A 24,184-nucleotide genomic window follows, 5' to 3' on the forward strand; every position below is an offset into this window, starting at 1 on the left:
CCCTGAGGGGAGCCGTTCCCCCTGCGGCCGGGGCGTTTACTAGCAGCCCCTATATGGCCATTGTTCAAGCCTTCCCAAGATTTTTCCCAGACTGCATGTTTTCCCAAAAATGCTTTCAGCCATTTCCCGTCCTTCACCTCCTTGTGTTGGGTCTCCCCTTCAGTGCCTCTGGTGTGAAATGACACTGGCTGGTAGGGGTCGGTACAGGTTTTTCAGCTAGAATTCCTTTTGTGCTCGGTGTGTGTGTGTGTGTGTGTGTGTGTGTGTGTGTGTGTGTGTGTGTGTGTGTGTGTGTGTGTGTGTGTGTGTGTGTGTGTGTGTGTGTGTGTGTGTGTGTGTGTGTGTGTGTGTGTGTGTGTGTGTGTGTGTGTGTGTGTGTGTGTGTGTGTGTTACACCAGCTGAATTGCTGCTTCCCTCAGTAGCACTCTCAGTGACTTCATCCACCAAATATGTGCCTGCATTGGGGGAAAAGACGAAGCCAGATGAGGGAGGAGCGCATGGATTTCAGGAGTTTTAGGGCACACATTAGTGGGATTTTAGATGTGTCTGGCTCTGAATTATAGGATTTTTTCAGGAACATTGGAAATGCTTTGAATGACTGATTGTCTATAATGGTACTTTGTTTAAAGCTGACATGACATACAAATTCACCCATCTCTTTTCTATATGCATGCAGTTTATTTTTTTTGACCTAATATGTTATAATGTTTCATTAAAATGTCTTAACTCCTTCTGATGAAATTATAGGCGTCTCTCTCATCATTTTATTCACATTAACATTAACCCCACCTCTTTCTAAAAATCCTCTGCCTCCATCCAATCTAGAAATGATGCATAGAACAAAGTCCCCACAATTTATTCTGGTAACACTTTATTTTGATGGTCCACTTTAGACATTCTGCGAATTATAAGTAACTTCACAACTACATCTCAACTAACTCTCATTACATTAGACGGGCAGGGTTCGGGTTAGCAGAATAAGGTTGACATGTAGTTGCAAAGTTACTTATAGTCTGCAGAATGTCTGTTGAGGAGCATCAAAATAAAGAGTTAGCAGATATATTAAGCAGAGAGTCTACTAGTTGACATGTACTTGCAAAGTTAATTATAGTTAGTAGACTGTCTGACTATCGGAATAGTGTGACCTTTTTTCTTCACGGTAATCCATTTCATTCAGATGCACGTCACAATACTGAAGGCTTTTTCAGTGGCTGATGCCAATACAAATAACTAGAGATTTGACCCTTTTTTTTGCCTTTTGCCTTTTACATGAGCCTTATTTCATTCAGTCCATGGTCAAATTTGTCTGGTTCCTTCACAGAATGAAGAAAAGCGTAACCTCAGCCTTGGCGGTCATGTTGGCTTTGACAGTTTGCCTGATCAGCTGGTCAGTAAATCCGTGACTCAGGGTTTCTGCTTCAACATCCTCTGTGTGGGTAAGCATTAAGCAACCAGTATCAGCCCATTTCAACTGTTCACTAGCTCAATGTCAGTGCAGAGATGGTATGATCATGTAGTGGAAATGCTAATCAGTCATTCTCTTACCATTAGGAGAGACGGGCATCGGCAAGTCTACGTTAATGAACACCCTTTTTAACACCATGTTTGAAAACGAGGAGGCCAGCCATTACCAAAACGGCGTTTACCTGCGGCCCAGAACGTACGACTTGCAAGAGAGCAACGTCCACCTGAAACTGACCATCGTTGACACGGTGGGCTTTGGGGATCAGATCAACAAAGAAGAAAGGTAGAGTAAAATACAAACATCAGCATCAGAGTTTGGAGGGTTGCACTGAGAAACTGATGTATTCAAAACATGCATATGAATGAGTCTGACAAACTCACAAGCCTGTTAATAAAACATTTGTTAATATGAAGCAGTTTGTTCATGTTTTAACACACACATGCTAAAAACTCAGACAAGAGCGTTTATATGGAAAAGGGTTGGCTAGGAAGAGAGGAAATGTATGGTTTTCGCTAGTGTGGATGTCTGGCACAGTTTGGACTCGCATTCATTTTCTTAAAGCATTCGAGGCACAAATCTCTTATTGTTGTGAGAACTATTACAAACTGTTAAACAAGCTTGAAAAGTAAGCCCACGTTATAATGCCGACTGCATTCAACTTTTGTTGTTCTAAGAAAAATGATTAAAGAAATATGTTATACTTTATTGTTTGAGTGACAGATCAAGCTCATTATTTTCCTCATATTCTCCATTGTTGCGGCTCCTCTCTTCCCAGTCTGTCAGTAACGCTCTGTTTACTTCCTGTCTCTATGAAGCCCCTCCTTCTGAAAAGCACACTGTGCTCTGATTGGTCGGCTGGAGATGAACTTTGCTCAAACAGCAACATTACACGCTAAAGAACGATGAACATTTGGAAAAACCATAATAGGTCCTCTTTAAATAACAAAATCAAATATTAAGCATGTCCCAAATGTTAAAATAAATGATAAACAAAACCGCTTATAAAGCGTGTCCTTTCACTGACCGTTAGTTGAGAGAGAAAAGAAGCACTTGGACTCTGAGAATATGCCTTCTAAGCGTGTAGAGATAGACAGAGAGACTTACGGGTGCCAGACATTGCATCTTTTGGGAAAAATGCATCTAGAACAAGACAGCGTAGGCTCTGAAAGCTTACAAGCGGTGCATGCTGGGAAAAATGCCCAAGAAGTCAAGAGACGAGGTCAGAGAACGTAAACATGATCCAGGCCAGTCTCTACACAGCTGCGTCTCTCTTCTTCTCACACAAAGTGTCTTGATTTTCGAGAAAAGACAACAAATATATCAAATTCTTTCAGATATTGATGTTAAATGTGTGCGTATTGTGATAATGCTGATTTCTTGCACCGTCTGTTTCTCTCAGCTATAAACCTATTGTGGATTATATCGACACACAGTTTGAAAACTACCTGCAGGAAGAGCTGAAGATAAAGCGCTCTCTCTTCAACTACCACGACACCAGGATCCACATCTGCCTCTACTTCATCTCCCCCACGGGACACTCGCTCAAGTCCTTGGATTTAGTCACGATGAAGAAGCTGGACAGCAAGGTAGGTGTCCGTCTCTGGGGAACGTTCTGCTTCAATCTCCACTTGTTGGCAAATTCAGGAGTTGTGTTATGAAGATTTCACTAGGGTTGTGACGGTTAGTATATAACACCGTTATATATAGTTGAACACCGTCATTAGAACTCTATAACCGCCAAAACCGTGTTATTAAAATATTTTTACAAACATTTTTTATCATAGAGAATGTTTAAATACTAATTAAAAACAAATGTTAACAGTCTGTGTTATTAGTGGTCTACGTCGTTTCCAACTGTATTTGATTCTTTGCCAAGTGCCCCTTGACCGACCGCCAATCATTTGAGATAGAAATAAAAGCTATGATATAGTGATGTGCCATCATTATGAGATTTATTAAACAAATGAAAAACATTTGCAATAATAAACATTAGCAATGAACATTTGCAATCGGGACACATGATTTTTACCACTTCATTAAGTTTTTCTTTGTAGAAAACCTTTCTTTAAAGCGAATTTCGTTTTGTACAAATTGTATCTTAATTTTAATAAATGTTTCATCAACCAATTGCATGTATTTAATAAATAAAAATATAGGAGACAATATAATAACCATGACATTGAGGCTCCGATGCGCCGCGTTCACTTGCATTGCATTGTGAAGTTGAACTAGAGCGCATCTCATCGTAAATGAATGAAACTCAGCGTAGGCCTATGCCTCATACATTAGTATTAAATATCTTTGCTGCATCCTTTCTAGAACAGACAAGGGTTTTCTTGCGGCCCGCATCAGCAGAGCATTGCATCGTCCATAGACCGCAAAACAATCAGCGGATGGCGGGCGGGTGCGGCTTTGAAATCTGGTCAAAAAACGTTGGTGCGGATGATGAGTTTTGTGATGCGGTTGCGGATGAAATAATACCCCATCCGCGTATCTCTATCAATAACAACATTGAACACTACACAAATATTAATTTTATTCAAAATAAGTTGTCCTATAACAGACGACACAAATATCAGATGACCCCCCCCCCCCCCCCGGACGACGGTTATGTTACGAACCGTCACATTTGACTCACGTCATAACCGTCATCACCAATTCTGAAACCGGCACACCCCTAGATTTCACTTAATTGCAAACGCATGTGTGCTAACCGCTAACCGCTAGGCTGCATCCTGATGACTCCTAAGGATATTATTATAATAGCAAATTATAGGTATGTGAAGTTTCTGAAATTAAATGAACATTTTTTACACCATATTCACTCCAAGTGTGTCTGGTTTTCAGCCAGTGCTTACATTATCAAAATGTGTGAAGTTGTAAGACTGTTTCAAAAGCTGAATATTGCATAAGCCAAAGTTACAATCATCATCATCATCATCAATATTAATATACCATTCAAGTGGACTAGGTTACAAAACAAGTGTGAGTGGAAAAAAGTTCATTATTATTACTAAATGTTGTTATTACTTATGTTTTAACATTTAGAAGTTGTGTATGACATGAACAGGGTTTGAAATTCACTTTTTCTCTCACTGGACAATTTGGCTACTAAATTTTTAAGTTACCGGCCATTCAGAACTCCTACTAGCCAAGAAAAGAAAGAAAAGAAATTAACCAGATTAACTTCGTCATGGCTTTGTTATAAAATTTGGATTTCATACATTCATTTCTTAAACAAAATCCTGTATTTTCTGTTCACCAAAAGCTTTTTAATCTTCTCTATTGCTTCAATGTAAATGAACAAGTGTGCCGTTATTTGTTGTGTAGTGACGTGTGTGTTCAAGTACGCCAGATATAAGCAGATTCTGCAATACGCTGTATTTAATATATCATGACTCACGAGTATATGAGCTAAATCTGTGCAGATTTGTCTTACACGAACTTCCAGCAAACTGAGGAAATATAATAAGTAACACGCAAATTGTCTCGTGATCTGACAGCGTTACCCGCCACTGTTCATCATTACACGCATTTGGCGGGTGTTCATTTCAAACCCTGATGACGTCACATGACAGTAGATACTGCACTACAGTTCAAACCCTGGACATTCACATTTCTTTTGCTGCCAGAAGCATGAATGAGCATCTGGTTTGCGCTGGTTTTGTGCGTGTGTAGGGAATGTCATTAGTGAAGAGTGTATTGATAATTGATAGTGTGAATGTAGGACAGTGGGCAGGGGTTCTCTCTCTGCCAGTGGAAACTGAGCCGGTCGATCCGTCATTTCATCAGGGAATAATGGCCTGAACGAGAGGAGACTCTGGGGGTTCGTGCTTTAGGAGATGCACAGATGGTTCATGATGATGTGGCCCCAGGGCCCCGTGACAACAAATACATGCTAAACCTGGGGAGCGCTTGTTTTCTGCCTGACATTACATCGCTAGCATTTTAATGTGTGTATTGTAGGGTATTTGTGATGTTAGTCAGCGTTGATTTTATACACAGAAAATAACAGAACTCTGAGACTTTGATCCCTGCTCGTAGAAGAGACTAATGCAAAGTTCCCCAAGCTTCCAATAACAGGTTGGGCACAGTGGAAAAACAGTGTTTTAAAAATGCATTGTAAACCTATAAAGAATTATAAAAACTATAAAGAATTATTCGCTGTGTTTTGAAGTGCCCACCGTATCAATATTTTGTATTTCCGTAGATCAGCACGTCTTCTCTCAACACATGCACAAATGTCCTGCTTATGCAGTTTTTGCGCTCTTCTTTTTTTAGATGTTATGAGTGATAAAAATGCCTCTGTACTCGTACTAGAGTGTAGGTGTCTCTGAATGCCCTCACACTAGCACTCGTCAGCGCGGCGTTACTCTTTTAAAAATACATGCTTTAATAAACAGTCGATTTTAGCAGTTGGCTTCATGTATATTCACGTAAACAAAAATTAGTTAAAGTGCCCCTATTATGATATTTCAAAGAGTCTCCCACAACAGATTTACAGGCATCCAAACACTTTGATTTTCTCATGATATACATTACAGCATCAGCTCTTTTCTCACAGTGTCTGAAACGGTTCAATAAAGGATTCAGTCTCTAAACCCTGCCTTTCCGAGAGCTACTCTGCTCTGATTGGTCAGATGACCCAGTCTGTTGTGATTGGTCTACTCTGCTCTGATTGGTCAGATGACCCAGTCTGATGTGATTGGTCTACTCTGCTCTGATTGGTCAGATGGCCCAGAACCAAACTCTTCCAGTCTCAGACACAACTACAGTGTTTGAGGGCGGCCAGTGAAGACCACAGGCTGCCATTATGCAAATGTATTACAAACATGTAGATTCAAACCAGAAGTGAGACGGGAATTCCTGACGACTCTGTTTTCAGGCAGTTCGGATTAGGAATCACTTTCTTTTGCAAGACAAAAGCTCCATTTATCTGCACTTTGATCTCTGAAACTTTGCAGACCTTTTCCATTCACAAACAGCTTTATTACTACACTACATTATTGGGGCACTTTAATGTTATCACTCTGAGACAAATCTATTCATGAGATGGCTTAAAGTTGTAGCATTTGGAGACTGACAGCCCCAGTTAATATCAACTTCTGTTTTATAGGGAGAATTTCTTGCACTTCCAGCATTCTGCTAAATTTCTCAGTTTGTCACATAGAAAGTCACGATTGAGGTTTGTTAGCTTATTTTATGACTCCATTAAATACATGTAGTCTGATTTATTACTGGTATCTTATTTAACTCAAGATCTAGATCTAACTACAAACTCTCCAGATGTGGAACTAGAACATAGACATGTTGTGAAAGGTTTTTTATTCATTTTTATTTTTAGGTGAACATCATCCCTATTATCGCTAAAGCTGACACAATTTCCAAGAGCGAGCTACACAAGTTCAAGATAAAAATCATGAGCGAGCTGGTCAGCAACGGGGTTCAGATCTACCAGTTTCCCACAGATGATGAAGCCGTCACAGAAATCAATTCCTCTATGAACGTGAGTCTTTGCTTACCATAGACGTAACCCGCATAGAGGCTTGTGTGCAATTTGAATTTAAATACAGATGTGAATGTATATTTCAGTGGGAAAGTGCATATTATTGCACAGATTGAGTACTAGTAGGACTTGTAACATTACCATGTAACCTTTGACTGTGTTTATCCTAGGCCCATCTCCCCTTTGCTGTGGTGGGCAGTGTCGAGGAGGTGAAGGTGGGCAATAAGACCGTGAGGGCCAGGCAATACCCGTGGGGAGTCGTTCAAGGTAAGAAGAAATAGGGCTGGCAAATAAAAATTAGAATTTCAAATATTAAAAATACAAATAAAAATCACATTCGAATGCAAAAACCGTGCATTCGAATCTTTGGTTCGACATGATGACGTAACGTAACATAACATATGGTGACTGACGCGGTTTGTTTTTGTTAGCTCATCCAGTATAAAGAGCTAGACTGTGCTGGGAAAAGGCTTCCTGCTGATGAAAACCTCTCAGTTAGAGGCAAAAATCATGCAACGACACACTTGACCAAACCTGCACATCGGTCAGAGCTGAGTGTGTGTTTTCTTCAGCTGGAAACATCAACAGAAAGCGCTCAGCACTCGCTGCTGATAGAGATGAGCTTCTGGTGTTTTTGATGAACAATATGTAGATGTAGTGAGTAGAAGTGGAGTGTTTCATGTAGTTCATTACGCTGTGTGTTGAAGAGTGTTTTCTCAGGTCACTGATGCTCGAACACAGTTTTATGCACTATTGTAGCCTAATTTACACTAAAGCACATTAAGGAAATTATATTTTATTTAAGAACAATTGTTTCAAAAGTTAATGCACTTTAAAAAGAGAACGTCATTTCAATAAAAGATGCGATGCTTGATTTGGTTTATATTGGCTTATTGCACTCGCTTAGGAGACAATACAACACTTTTTTTCCTTTTTACATCAAGTACTGCCTTTAGAATTATAATTCGAGAAAGAAATTCGACTTTAGCTTTTCAGCCATTTTGAAAGCCCTAGTAAGAAGCAACACTCCTGCAGTTTGGCTGTTGTAGCTGACGTTACTCTGTCTCTGGAGAATATCATGCTCGAGGGGCTGGAGTGTGTCGGACACTTTTATTTGAACCCTGCTGTTCGTTTTCCTTCAGCTTCTCTCTGTGGATACTGGTTTGGGGGGGGGGGGGGGGGTATTTTTACAATGCCTTTCATGTGAAAACAATCCCATCAATCAAAGCGGTGATAAATGGCACTCTCGACGGAAGCTAATTACGCTGTTTTCTCAGATGTGAGCGAGAGAGCTCTGCCACTGATAAGGTCACGTCATTAGCCGTAGACGTGTTTCAGTTTAATTGCTCGTCCGGCTCGAGTAGAGACTCGTGCTCCATGAAAGAGACGCTCGGCGTAGAGCTCTTGGAGACGTGAAGTCTCGAAGGGTTTTTCAGCTTACATTCAAATACAGACAAATACAAATCATTTAAAAAGAAAATCAGTTCTCAGCCGTGTGACTACTTGCTCAACTAGTTCAGACTAGGGATGCACGATATATCGGCCACCATATCGGTATTGGCCGGTATGTGTTCCTTTTTTAATGTTATCGTTATCGGCCAGATAAGAAAAATGTTGCCGATAAATAATGTATTATTTCCTTCAGATGCGCACTGTTCAACATGATGGTGTTATTGAATTGCTTAAAATATGATTGGAAATCACTTCAAAATAGCAAAATACAGTAAAGTGCAACGTCATGTCGGCTACAATTACAATTATAATCTCATTATAACTGTGTGCTTGGGACATGGCTTTTAATGGTGAGATGTTTGTTTTTGTAATCAGGCTCTCAAAAATGATATAAAACTTTGGATTTAGATTTATCGGCCAATATATCGGTTATCGGCTTTCAAATATAAAGAATTATCAGTTATCGGTATTGGCCATATTTTTCATATCAGTGCATCCCTAGTTCAGACCGATAGTTTCTTAGTACAGCTAATGGAATAAAACAATGTTTTGATATTAAAATGACTTTATTGCAATATAATCCTACACTGCTGTTGCAAAGTTTGGGGTTGGTAAGATTTTTTGAAAGTATCTTATGTTCACCAAAGCGGCATTTATTTGATTAAAAAATACAGTAAATATTGTAAAATATATTATTATAATTTAAAAGAACGGTTATCTATTTTAGTTTTAAACTGTAATTTATTCCTGTGATCAAAGCTGAGTTTTCAGCATCATTACTCCAGTCTTCAGTGTCACATGATCCTTCAGAAACCATATGATATATATATATACAGTACCAGTCAAAAGTTTGGAAACATTACTATTTTTAATGTTTTTGAAAGAAGTCTCTTATGCTCATCAAGCCTGCAGTTAAAAAACAGTAATATTATGAAATATTATTACAATTTAAAATAATGGTTTTCTTTTTTAATATACTTTAAAATGTAATTTTTTTTTGTGATGCAAAGCTGAATTTTCATCAGCAAGTACTCCAGTCTTTGGTGTCTTATGATCCTTCAGAAATCATTCTAATATGCTGATTTATGATCAATGTTGGAAACAGTTGTGCTGCTTAATATTTTTTTATAACCTGAGATACTTTTTTCAGGATTATTTGATGAATAAAAAGTTAAAAAGAACTGTATTTATTTAGAATAGAAATCTTTTGTAACAATATACACTACCGTTCAAAAGTTTTGGAACAATAACTATTTTTTTTTTTAAGAAATTAGTACTTTAATTCAACAAGGATGCGTTAAATTGATAAAAGGTGATGGTAACGATTTATATTGTTAGAAATGTTTTTATTTTGAATAAATGCTGTTTTTATGAATAAATGCTGTTAACGTTTTACTCATCAATGAATCCTGAAAAAAGTATTTCAAAAAAATATATTAAACAGCACAACTGTTTCCATCATTGATAATAACTGAGTATCAAATCATCATATTATAATGATTTCTGAAGGATCATAAGACACCAAAGACTGGAGTACTTGCTGATGAAAATTCAGCTTTGCATCACAAAAATAAATTACATTTTAAAATATATTAAAAAAGAGAACCATTATTTTAAATTGTAATAATATTTCATAATATTACTGTTTTTTTTTTTTTTGTTTGTTTTTAACTGCAGGCTTGATGAGCATAAGAGACTTCTTATGACAAAAGCATTAAAAATAGTAATGTTTCCAAACTTTTGACTGGTACTGTATATTTGCTGCTTTGTTATTATCAATAAACCTAAGGCTATGGGTAGAGCCATATTTAATTTTTGACAGGAATGAATACGAGGCTGTGAGGGATTGAATACAAAGGTTTAATGGATTGTACTCTTGTTTACGATGTTCAGCTGATGAAACATGTTTCCGTGAAACAACAACTTTCAGTTGTTAAAAACTCAATAAATCTGTTTGGTGGAAATGTTGTGATCTAGAAGCTTTATACAGTGTGTGCCATTACTGTAAAGACTGTGAGTCAATCCCTCAAAGCCTCATTTTCATCCGTGTCAAATTCAATATGGTGTCTAAACTGAATATGATCTAATATTATTGGTGCTCAATTATTAAAGGTAAAGTTCACCCTAAACTGAAAATGAGTTCATCATTTACTCACCCTGGTGTTGTTCTAATCCAGTGTGCCCTTCTTTCTTTTTCTGACCATCATTAAAAAAATGTAAAAATAAATGTCCTGTTTGTGCTTGTCCATATAATGGCAATGAATAGCATATTTTTTAACCTCTAACATGTATATGAATATGCATATGCCTTAATCCGTCATTTTAACTAACAGAAAAATGCTTAATAAAACAATGATGGAGAGTAATTAATAATAAAGCACTTTTTTTATATTATTTGTTCTGTTGGATGAATGAGTTCATCAGGTCACACACACACACACACACACACACACACAGACACGTGTGTGTATGGTATAAGCTTATTTCCTCAATTTAGGTCCACAGTGACACGAGTCCCATGAGTGTGTGTGCATTCAGGTTTAAGTCCCCACTGGGATAGAAAAACATGTACACACACACACTCTCTCTCGCTCTCTCACACACACTCACTTACTCACACAAACACACACACATTCTCTCTCTCACACACACTTTCAGTCACTCACACATATACATGCACGCATGCACACTCACGCACACGCACACACACTCTCTCACACACACACACACGCATACACACACACACACGCACACACACACACACACACACACACACACACTGCAGCTGTAGTTGTAGTTGTTGAGAGCACGGACACACAGTTCACTAGTTTCTATCAGCTCACATCATCTTGTACTGGATTGATCAACTTCATGTCTACAGTAATTGTACAGAATATTGAACCAATGAAACTATTTCTCTAACATTTATTCAACTGTTCTTTACAGTACAGGGTTCAGAATATACTTAGTTTTCCATGTTTCGCTCCGCCTTTCAAAGTATATTCCCTGGCCGCGAGCCTGGAGAGAAGATCGAGGGCTTTCAAGCACTTGTAACTTGACTGACCGTGTGTGTGTGTGTGTGTGTTGCAGTGGAGAATGAGAGTCACTGTGATTTCGTGAAGCTGCGGGAGATGTTGATCAGAGTGAACATGGAGGATCTGCGAGAACAGACTCACGCCAGACACTACGAGCTCTACCGGCGCTGTAAACTAGAGGAGATGGGCTTCAAAGACACCGACCCCGACAGCCAGCCCTTCAGGTGAGACACACACACTCCCTGCAAGCTCTCAACCATAGACTGGAAAGAAATGTGGGCGTAGTGTGTGTGACGTCACAAAATCTTTTCTACAGTCTACAGGAGACGTATGAAGCCAAGAGGAAGGAGTTTCTGGGAGATCTGCAAAGGAAGGAAGAGGAGATGAGGCAGATGTTCGTTAATAAAGTGAAGGAGACCGAGGGCGAGCTGAAGGAGAAGGAGAGAGAGGTTAGTCCTGATGAAAGGGATCGTTCACACAAACATTAAAATTAGCCCATGATTTACTCGCCCTGAAGCCATCCTAGCTGTATATGACTTTCTTCTTTCAGACGAACACAATCAGAGTTATATTAAAAATGTGCTGGCTCTTCCAAGCTTTATAATGGCAGTGAATGGCCGTATATTTTTTTGGAAGTCCATCAAAGCGCATCTATTCATGATTAAAGTGCATCTATCCATCATTAAATAAAGGTTAATAAAGGTCTTCTGAAGTGAAGCAATGCATTCGTGTAAGAAAAATATCCATTACACTTTATGGACTAAAATAACTATCTTCCGGCAGACGGACGAGCGCATAGATTCACTGTGAAAGAGTAACACTTGAACTCACGCACAACGTAATGACGAACGCGGAAGCGCAGAGGAAAGAGCAAAACACCAGTCACGAATTAGAAATCTAAAACGAGAATATTTAGAGAGAAATGTGGGCGGAGCTTGAGTGTGTTGCCCAGTGCTGTGTGTTTGAGCCGCGAGAGCTTACGCCACTCCTACATCTACATCACACATCGTCAAGTGTTGCTCTTGTGGCGTTAGTCGACTTGTGTACGGCCGTCTGCCGGAAGATAGTTAGTTTAGTACATAAAGTTTTAAATATGGATAATTTAAGGCCTTTATTAAATTTGATCAGAGGTGTCAAAAGTATTCACATTCAGTACTCGGGTAGAAGTATAGATACTAGGGTTTAAAAAGACTTCTGTAGAAGTTGAAGTATCAACTCAAGCTTTTTACTCAAGTAAAAGTATAAGAGGACTGGTTTCAAAACTACTTAAAGTATAAAAGTAACGTAAGGAAAAAATCTCTCTCTCTCTATGTCTATCTCTATCTCTATCTCCCTATCTCTATCTCTATCTCTCTCTCTATCTCTATCTCTCTCTCTCTCTCTCTCTCTCTCTCTCTCACAAGCCGAAATGAACTAGGAGTAACGAGGCTATTTTTAAAATGTAAGGAGTAGAAGTAAAAAGTCGTCTGAAAAATAATTACTCCAGTAAAGTATAGATACCCCAAATTACTACTTAAGTAAGGTAACGAAGTATTTGTACTTCGTAACTTGACACCTCTGACTTTGATGGACTTCAAAAATATACGGCCATTCACTGCCATTATAAAGCTTGGAAGAGCCAGCACATTTTTAATATAACTCTGATTGTATTCGTCTGAAAGAAGAAACTCATACACACCTAGGATGACTTCAGGGTGAGTAAATCATGGGATAGTTCACCTAAAAATGGAAATGAGCCCATGAAGTCCGCATGGCTTGCGTCTGGCGTAACACACACTGATCTCTCTCTCTGTCCTCAGTTACACGAGAAGTTTGAGCAGCTGAAGCGCATGCATCAGGAGGAGAAGAGGAAGGTGGAGGAGAAGAGACGGGATCTGGAGGAGGAGATGAACGCCTTCAACAGGAGGAAAGTGGCGGCCGAGACGCTCTCGCTCTCACAGCCGCTCAAGAAGGACAAAGACAAGAAAAAGTGAGTTCTTCCACTTCCATCTTTCTTCTCAGGCGTGTGTACATCGACCAGTGGAACATGGACTCGTCACATATGGCCTCTAGATTATAAACGAGGGGTGTAACGAGACCCTCGCGTCACGATTCCACACAAATCACAATACCATATTATTGCGATACTCCAAGATATAAGATTAACAAAAATCATGCTGTTGATTAAAATGGTAAATTTGGTTTTACATTGTGTGTGTAAATGAATAGGATTGGACTTGGTGCTGAAACCCAAAGCACAGGACAATAGAGACACCAGAATAACAATATTCATGATTCTGAAGCTGAAAATACTGAATTATTGTAGATGAATATTCTCTGTCACTGACTAGATATATTTAAAATAATGTAGGACACTTTTACTGGTAACATCAGACATCTGGCATTATCAGGACACACACATATTCCCCCAGTGCATTATTATACTCAACATTATTTAGTAGTTTAATGTCTGACACTAAAACTCTGAAAACTTGAATTTTTCTCACACAGAAATGTTTATTTTGGGTGAATTATCCACAATACATATTGTTGCGTTTTTGTATTGCGATTATTTATTGTCACACCCCTATTATTAATATATTTCAATAAATACAAAAAACACAGCGTAACAATCAAGCTAATTCTGACAGGTGTGTGTATAGTTGTCCTCAGAAAGCACGTCTGTATTAGTGTCAGTGCAAACACATTATCTCAGCACAGCCCTCGAGTTAACGTGGCCAGCAAAACAAACATATCCATATCTCATCATATCCAACGCAAAATAGAAGCTCTTTTCCAAAAACCATTGTTTTGAACTTTGTGTCCACTGTATTAGAAGGACCTTCAGGGACGTCAGCCTGTTCTGAGCCCTCACGGCTCACATGAGCTCGTCTAGCGCCATCTTGTGGTTCTTGATGGTGTCTGTGAGCATCCATTTTGTGGTTTGTACCTGACATGGATCCTGTCCTGTCACATAATCCGCTTTTCCAGCGCTCTCAGTGCTCAACCGTTCCATGGTTTGGTTTGTAATCGTGGCTCAAGTGGACATACAACTCGGAGCCCTTCCTCATCGTTCTTCAAACCGTTCGAGCTCTTGTGTTGCTGAGAGCAAAAGAAAACGGAGAAGTTGGTGTAAAAGTCACATTTTATTATTACATTCAGAGATAAAGTGAAATATTCGAAACGCTATAAACATGTGTTTTAGTTCCCGCCACTTCACAACAACTCCTTTACATTTAATGGTATTCTGATCACAACAGGAATGAAAAATAAAACACACATTATACTGCCATTCATTTTAAATCATAAAAAAAAAGAATTAAACACCAACTTAATTTTATGCAAAAGTGAAGCTGCCGGTGTTTGAGCTCACATACTCCTTTCTTATAAAGTGGACAGTCCGGTCCTTGATTCTGATTGGTTGAGCCACAGTCAAAGCCATTCTCACACATACATCAGTATCACTGCGTTCCACATAAATACACACACACACACACACACATACATACATGCATACATAAATGCATACATACATATATATATATATATATATATATATATATATATATATATATATATATATACATATATACATGTGTGTGTGTGTGTGTATATATATATATATATATATATATATATATATATATATATATATATATATATAAATATTTTATATATGAATAACACATTTTTCTTAAATATAAACATGCAAATATGTGTGTATATATATAAATATATATATATATATATACATGCACGCAAAATAATTTTTTACAGTACACACATATATATTATGTAAACACAAACTTTCATTTTGGACGTGATTAATCGTTTCACAGAAATAATAATCTCATGCGAGTCTCTTAATGAACATCTTCAGTCGTTTATTCCCGTATATCAGCATGCTTGTATATTTGTGTTTTAGAAGTACATGTTTCCATTCTACATCAGTTTGGTTCATTTATTTTGTGATTCATTTTCTTGTGTTGTGTTTGTTTGTCTTCTTTCAGTTAATTTATGAGCTCATCGCAGGCCATCCGTGGACTTTCCTTCATTAACGTTGCAACATCAGCTTTTGATTTCTGACATGTTCCTCATGACATTGTGTTAAAGGACCAAAGATCCTGGCGGGAGGACAGAGAGATGCATTATGGGGACTCAGTTGCCACATTTGTTTGGGGGGTGAATGTCTTTTTTTTTTTTCTTCAACCCCATTTTATGGTTGTTTTGTTAATTTTTTTTTTTTTTTTACACAGTTTGTTTTGGTACTAACCATCTGTTCATTTGTCTTACAGTCAGGCCAATGTTGTGACGTACATGTTTCCCTTGCCAATGTACAGTAGTATTTAAGATCTGAGCCAAACTCATTAGCACAGCAGTGATGAACTAATGCACACATGTGTATGATTTTATTATTATATAAGCCTGCATGGGTATGGCTAAATAAAGCAGTCTTAAAGTTATTTTGGTGCAGTTTTTAAAAGTACATGACAACAGATATGCAAATTATATTTTTTTGTATTGAAGACGGAGCATAATGCTGTATGGCATTCAGATTATATTGTTTATCATCGAAGCCATACTGTAGAGGTAAAGACAACTTCATTTGCATAAGGGGAAATGTTGTATCAGCTGACATTGAAAATAAACACTCCCTGATCTCCTTGAACTGTTGGAATGTGTTTGTGGTGTCGGGTATATAAAACGTGTGTATATAACTTCATTTTTAATAGGAAGATGAGCTGGCCGTTGTCATGCACGGGTCTGTAATGTCTCAGTATTCTGTAGTAACTTCATTGGGGCTTTGGATGTAAAGTTGAAGTTCTCTGTGAAGCATAAAGTCTGTGTATCCATCTCTGCCTCTGGTGTCTCTTCCACATTCATCAACACTCAAAACATTCTACTATAAAATATGTGAAGGAAGGGGGCGATTACAATGAGGAGAAATATTTTTTTATTATTATTTCACTCATTTACTAACAAAACATAAAAAAAACTTGCATCTCCAGTAAAAGACATTTACTTTATATTAAGCTGTTAATATAAATATAAAGCTGTTACGTGTCTTTAAAGCTAGACTGTGTCCTTTTTTAAGTTGATTTTTAGCAAAAAACACAAAATTATACGTTCTCATTAATGTGTAATTACTTCTACCAACTAATCAAGTATTCTCGTAAGCGTAGAATCTGCCATTTAGAATACATACGAGCGAGTCGCTCGAATGGCGGCAGCCATGTTGCGCCTCCATCTTGAAAATACATTCGCCAAAGCGTTTTGACACTCAGTGACACCGTGACGAATGTGAGGGGGAGATTACTCGCGACTGCCGGCAGATTTGAAATATTACGGCCACCGTAGGAGTTAAAACGCCCTCATAAACCCTCGTAATATCAGAGAATGGCTGTTTCTCAATTCCAAGAACGCAGAGAACGGACTTGTGTTCTCGTGGAGACCGGTCTTGCCAAGCTTCCTTGGAAGAACGAACTCAGAACCGGCCGCAATGACTTCTGGGACACCAGGCGAGTACTAGCTCAAGTCTGCATTCGATGCATCCTCGGTATCAAGAACACATCCGGGTTCTTTCATGCGTCCTCTGTACTTGCGTTCTTGAGAATTGGGTCTGAACTTCGACGGTTATGATGACGTAAAACGAGAACACAAGGACGCAAGATCGCTGAAGAACGCATATTGAGAAACACCCAATGTCTAATAGGAAGAGAATTGGCACTCTCTGCTTACTTCCGGTTTCTGGACTGGCTGCAGTAACACGTCTCTGTCCATGCGGGGGCGCTCGCAGGCGAGTGCAGAATGAATGGAGGTCTATGGCGAAAAACCCTCAAAATCCACTTTTCTCAGGATATAATTTTTTGTCTAGTAATTTGAATGTTGTATTCGAAAGGAGATGCAAAGAAATTACACATTGCTGGGTGTTAGATTTTTTAGAGTCACTTATTTGCTTTAAAAAGTCTTTTAAAATGTCAATGACGTCAGAATGCTGACGTCATTAGCAGAATGCTAGCGTGTTATGGGCAACAACAACTCAACCTGTAAGAAATCGAAAAGAAATAAGTACTCGTTCATTCAACTTTCGACCTATAACCCATGTTGAACTTGCAAAACCTACAATAAAATCTGAGATTTCTCAACGGCAATCGGGTGAAAGAGACACATTTAGCCGTCTAGCCCCATTGACTCCCATTCAGTCTGCACTCGCTCGCGATCACCTCCAGTGGTATTCTAATGGAACTGCAACCAAGATCGATACAATGGGGCTAATAGGAAGTGCCAAGGCTCTCCGTAGACGGGCTCTGGTAATATTCAGTTGGTAGCAGGACCCCCCATGAGCCAGACCACAGTTTATGAGCCACACTCATTAAATAAATAAGTAAATACATACATAAATCATACATACAAATTGTCAGTATTTGTGTGTTTAAGATATTAAATACACCCAGTATATGTGAAAAAAATGACAGAAATTAAAAATGTCTGCTTTTTCAACACGTCTCCTCCACCTGCGTGCACGTCTCATCAGCTCTGGGGCGCTGGAGAAATCGCCCCAGAGAGGCGGGTCTGTGGAGCAGCTTAGCCAATTGCTGATTTAAGATATACATGTTTGACATAAACTGTAGCCAATCAGCGAGCTCAAATCTAGTCAGCTATGGGCGCTTTTGTTAATTGCTCATGCGCTCATGCGCGCCTATCTCCATCAGACAGCTATCGGCCTGGCTAGCTGGATGCGTCATGCTAATGCCTTGTTTTGCTTTCCGTGATTACTTTTTAAAACAACATGGACAGTTACCGAAGTGAGGGTCGCTCCGACGCTGAAGTCGTGGGACCGTGGTGTAGTTCATTTATACCCTATAGCTCTTTACTTCTGACGACTGCATTTAGGTTTCAAAATTAATAGAAATTGTGTACATCTGTGATTATTGTCTTGATGGACAAAACGTGCTAATATCATAAACTTTTGTTGATCACAGAGCTTGTTTTTAGCGATAATCCAAAAGCCTACCAGTGTCATGAGAACTGCCGGTTGGCCTCAAGCGGCAACCTCCCCGTCTCTCTCTTGAAACCAACACGGAAGTGAGTTAAACTGCAATTCGTTGACTGGCCGCTTGAGGCTGTTGTCAGAAGTGAGTCAAATCTGTATCTCCCCCATGTTAAAATGGCAAATTTTACAGCAGAAAAAAACGTGTTTAAAGCCTGGTGTCTGTATGTGGATTTGGTCTATACAGCTAATTTTGCCCTTCATAACAACTGTGAGGGGGGTGAATTATTTTATAACTCGTCCGTTTAGTTGATTAATATTTAAATTTAAGGGTGTGGCCAAGCCACTTGAGTGACAGATGGATTGCCGCTGTCAGTGCTAGCTGTTTGTCTGCTGTTACTAGCCGTCACTTCACCTCAGCAATGTTAGCTGCTGAACTTGCCACCTCTGCAGTGTTTGTGCTTTTTTTCGGGATTATTATTTCATACGATTTAATACTTGGGTAACGTTACAAAGCCCACGTCTTTGGATTCCGTCGTTATTGTTCGAGAGAACAACCAGCGCTGTATTTCAGTTGTTTTCCTCTGTGAACATGCACTAATGGATGTCTGACAATTTCGTTGCTTTTTGGGGTTTTCAAATTTAAAACGTCAATAAATGCTCGTTCGTTCTGCTCCCATGGAACAGATGGATTATAATATGCTTATGTAAATTACCGTCAGATGAAATCATGCAGGCGTCGGCGCTTTCTCCGTCCGTGAATGAGCGCGGATTTTCTAGCGCATTTACTTGCACTTCAAAGGCAATATATCTATGGTTATATATTATGGTTAAACCATAACCCATTTGAGAGACGGCCAACATCAGAATTTAAAATGGACTGAATAAGCTCTCTACGAACTTGAGCGATGCCGCGCTGACGGACCATGAAAGAGTGACGGACATGTAACTTATGCACATAAATCACTGTCACACACAAACACTCTCGAAGTAATACACAGTCTCACTTGTAGCCATGTCTTTTAACTAGTATAATATTTCGAAGGGCAAAAATAGGAACGTTTAATTGGCTTTACATCATCAGCTAACTCGATCACGTCGAGCTAGGTGATTTCAGATAGCCAGGCTTCAGCTCCACTCACGCCCCGCCTGTTTGCCTATTTTCTGTTATCCGGGAGTGACGCAAGGCCAAGATGGCGACGGCCGGCTCCGCCCACTTTAGGCTTCAAAAATGCTCTTCAGAAACCTACGGGTGACGTCACGGACACTACGTCCATATTTTTTTACAGTCTATGGTTGGCCTACAAAGTGACGTCATACATACATCTATTGGTCACCCTTTACGTCTGTAAAAAAAAAAAAAAAAAAAAAACCCTTTACGTCTGTCTGTGGTTTTTGTCAAGTATTTAACCAATGAAACGTAATAAAAAGAGCTTGTGAGTAAACCTCGTAACTCCATTGGCTCCTCAAACTGTCAGTCAAACCTCTTGACTCCGCCCCTCCTCTGTCGTGATGAAGCGTCGCGCGCAGTTTTTTCTTTACTCAAGAAACTATACAAGTAAAGGATAATGTTTTATGTATTTGAAGAGTGTAAAATGACACATGCAATGTATAAAGCCACAATATCAACTTTGATATAAACTTTAAATCCTGTTTTTATGAGGTAGAAGCATTGCTTATGTACATGTACAACATTCAACAGCATATATATCAAAACAGCATTTATTTGGTATAGAAATATTTTCTAACATTGTCTTTAGTGTCACTTTTGATCAATGTAATGCATCCTAGTTGAATAAAAGTATTAATTTCTTTAAACATAAATAGATCTTATTGGCTCCAAACATTTGAACTGCAGTGAGTGTTTTTTTTTGGGGGGGGGGGGGGGGGGGGGTTGTTTAAATGGTCACATTTGCTCTATTACAAATTACTACTAAAAGGGATATTTTACTCAAAATTAAACTGTCATTAAATTTTAAATCTGTATTAATTTCATTCAAACACAAATCCAAACATGTTTTTTCTTATAAAAAGAAAATAACTTTTCATATGAAAAGTTTTTTCTTAGAAAAAGTCTTATGGTTTTGGAACAACATGAGGCAGAGTATATAATGGCAGAATTTTCTTATTTTTGGTGAACCATGCTTTTAAACTATTTTCCTGTATAATGCTTTAATGACACATTTGCTCAGACAGTAAGAAAACTAACTTTATTGATTTAAAAAAAAAAGAAAAAGTGATGTTTCTGACGTCAAAAACGACCTTGTAACCAATCAGATCAACGTGTGATCTCAACCAGTGGCTGAGTGAGTGGAGGCGGGGCTCATTTGCATATTCATAGAACTGCGCATAGTAAATGAGGCAAGGGTGTCGAGTTACTTTTCTTCATGTCTTAAAATAGCTTTAAAAATGTTTTTCAAGGAAAAAACATTTAAGTATGTCATTTTGGTGATCAAGGATGAGTTTTAAGGGATAAAATGATTGACTTCAGCATTTTTTTTGTTTACACACAGTAAGAAACCTAAAAACACGTGTAGTGTCAACAGTCTGTTTTATTGCATAGAAGGACACTGTTTTCCAAGCAACATAAAAGCTGCTGTTTTTACAAAATAAATGTAGAAAAGAAAATTTCCATGTTTCATTTAGGAGGAACCGGAATGTACTATCTGTAGCTGCCTTTAAAAAGGGTCGGGAGGAGGTGTTTTGGGATAAAAACGAGAAAAGTAATATCTGAACACAACGTTATTTCCGCTTCACATTAATCCTACAAAAGGATTCTTTCAAAGATATGAAATGTCAATATCGACCGATACCATAAAGCATAACTTCATTACGGAATGAACCAATCCCAGACAGGGGATGTGAATCCCAGACAGTATGTGTGGATTTTCATGTACCGGATCTGTGCCGACACTATGTTGCTGTCTGGGATTGTCCAACAAAAAGATTTACGTTTAAGCACCATAATTCTACTTCTGAATAGCTTGTATGAAGACGCATAAATACAAAATACAAAAAGAAAAGATAAAAAAATAAACATGAAAAGGTAAAGAAATCTCCAAATACGATCAAAGTGCTGCATAAAGGTTTCATAAAAGGAATAGAAAAGTGCGTTGGCCATCGTTTATCAGGTTCCCCCTCTCACTGTTTATGGAGAAGCGGAGGACAGGACGACATCATATCCTGCAGTCCGTCATGTCTTCCTGTTTTCATGGACGGCTCCTCGTCATAAAGGCACCAGAACCCGTCGTAGAAGTCGTCGATGTCGTGGTCCCCGCGCTCCCTCTTCCTGCGGTCCTGTCTCCTGAAGGCCAGCATGCTGGAGGAGTCCAGGATGTAGACGGTGTTGCTGGGAGAGGAGAGCCGGAGACCCGTGAGATACTCGTCCACCGTCTCCTTACAGCAGATGAACTCTGCGCTCGAGATCTAGAGCCAACACAAGCACGCATCCGAGTCAAGTCATGCCTTCAGACCACACGTTTACAGGAGCATTTCATTGCATTGAAAAAAGAAAGATTCAGAGATGTGCATACATTCTAAAAATGTGCATAAAAAAAACAAATTGAGATGAGAACACGTGGATAAACTACAATTGAAACACAGAAAAAGGCTGTGACTGGATAACTGGACTAACCAATGGCCACCTATTTCTATGCAAATTTTGGGATATTGCACAAAAAAAAAAATGCTTCATGGAAATGGAGAGATGTGCATAAATCTATAGGAGATAAAATGCAAACATGCGTGCGAGTAAAAGCACTACAACAGCACTGAGCAAACACTTCCTCAGCCACGGTTACAGGCACCGGCTCTCATGAGCATTTGAGGATATTGCATTAAAACTTTTTTTTTAAAAAGAAATGTGGATAAATTTGAAAAATGTGCATTAAATTAATGTTTCTGCATTAAATTATTACATTGTTTAAATTAATAAATTTTTAGCTAACTGTGACTTTGTATAATTTCTAAAATGCATAACTTAGTTTCCCTCTGATAACAGATTAAATTATAATATGGACTCATGCACTTTCTGTGAAGCTGCTTTGAAATAAATAAATCCCCCAAAACCCTCATGTGACTTTGCCTCAGCGGAGGCTGTGATTGGATAACTGGAGTAACCAGCGGACCAATGGCATCGCAGCATCTCTAACGTTGGTTTGGTGTTTCTGAAACGCCCGAGTCTAAAGCTGTGTCCCAGTTCGCATACTTGCGCATATTCTATGAGGTTTTTAAGTATAAATAGTGCGAGTAATTTGTTCACACTGAAAATTCCTAAAAGAAAAAGTGCACTTTAAATACCAGGATGATTCACTAAATTAACGGAAAAAATGAAGTGTGAAATGTTGGACACGTTATGCACTCGACTGTCACAGCTTTAATTACGTAGCGGAGGGGGAGGGGCTTCAGACTCATGTTGAGGGACAAAATAACCTTATAAAATTCATACACTACATACTGTCAGAGAATGTCTAATAGGAAGAGAATTGTCACTCTCTGGCTACTTCCGGCTTCTGGACTGGCTGCAGTAACACGTCTCTGTCCATGCGGGGGCGCTCACAGGACGAGTGCAGGATGAATGGAGGTCTATGGAGCTATACACATCAAAATCCACTTTTCTCAGGATATCATTTTTCGTCTAGTAATTTGAATAGATTTTTTAGAGTCACTTATTTGCTTTAAAGTCTTTTAAAATGTCAATGACGTCATACACACCGTACGACCAGAGATACTGCTTTACGGCAATCCTTCAGTCACTTTGGTGCTTTCGCGCTCTGCACTTTCTTTCCTCTCGAGGCATCGACAACACAGCTGACACAGGTAAACACACAACACAGCCGACACAGGTAAACACACAACACAGCTGACAGGTAAACACACGACACAGCCGACACAGGCAAACACACGACACAGCCGACACAGGCAAACACACAACACAGCTGACACAGGAAAACACACGACACAGCCGACACAGGTAAACACACGACACAGCCGACACAGGCAAACACACAACACAGCTGACACAGGTAAACACACAACACAGCTGACACAGGTAAACACACAACACAGCTGACACAGGCAAACACACAACACAGCTGACACAGGCAAACACAACACAGCTGACACAGGTAAACACACAACACAGCTGACACAGGCAAACACACAACACAGCTGACACAGGTAAACACACAACACAGCTGACACAGGCAAACACACAACACAGCTGACACAGGTAAACACACAACACAGCTGACACAGGTAAACACACAACACAGCTGACACAGGTAAACACACAACACAGCTGACACAGGTAAACACACAACACAGCTGACACAGGTAAACACACAACACAGCTGACACAGGTAAACACACAACACAGCTGACACAGCTATACACACAACACAGCTGACACAGGTAAACACACAACACAGCTGACACAGGCAAACACACGACACAGCCGACACAGGCAAACACACGACACAGCCGACACAGGCAAACACACGACACAGCCGACACAGGCAAACACACAACACAGCCGACACAGCCGACACAGGGAAACACACGACACAGGTAAACACACGACACAGCCGACACAGGCAAACACACGACACAGCCGACACAGGCAAACACACAACACAGCCGACACAGCCGACACAGGGAAACACACGACACAGGTAAACACACGACACAGCTGACACAGGCAAACACACGACACAGCCGACACAGGCAAACACACGACACAGCCGACACAGGCAAA

The 24,184-nt window shown here is 39.2% G+C and overlaps 1 protein-coding gene across 3 annotated transcripts in view; it reads left to right on the plus strand.

Moving 5' to 3' along the window:
* Positions 1-24,184, plus strand: part of septin8a (septin 8a) — a 38,019-nt gene that overhangs the window by 7,507 nt on the left and 6,328 nt on the right. For 2 of the 3 annotated variants that reach the window (XM_079847166.1, XM_079847167.1), the window contains exons 2-9: positions 1,323-1,437; positions 1,553-1,748; positions 2,866-3,052; positions 6,811-6,972; positions 7,143-7,239; positions 11,515-11,683; positions 11,776-11,908; positions 13,259-13,428. In XM_079847166.1, coding sequence (XP_079703292.1) covers positions 1,323-1,437; positions 1,553-1,748; positions 2,866-3,052; positions 6,811-6,972; positions 7,143-7,239; positions 11,515-11,683; positions 11,776-11,908; positions 13,259-13,428 — 1,229 coding nt within the window. Of the gene's footprint in view, positions 1-1,322; positions 1,438-1,552; positions 1,749-2,865; positions 3,053-6,810; positions 6,973-7,142; positions 7,240-11,514; positions 11,684-11,775; positions 11,909-13,258; positions 13,429-15,448; positions 16,108-24,184 lie in introns of those variants that run through there. The other variant, XM_079847168.1, reaches the window with a different exon arrangement.

The sequence above is a fragment of the Squalius cephalus genome, assembly GCF_949319135.1.
Source record: "Squalius cephalus genome assembly, chromosome: 17".
Lineage (NCBI taxonomy): Eukaryota > Metazoa > Chordata > Actinopteri > Cypriniformes > Leuciscidae > Squalius > Squalius cephalus.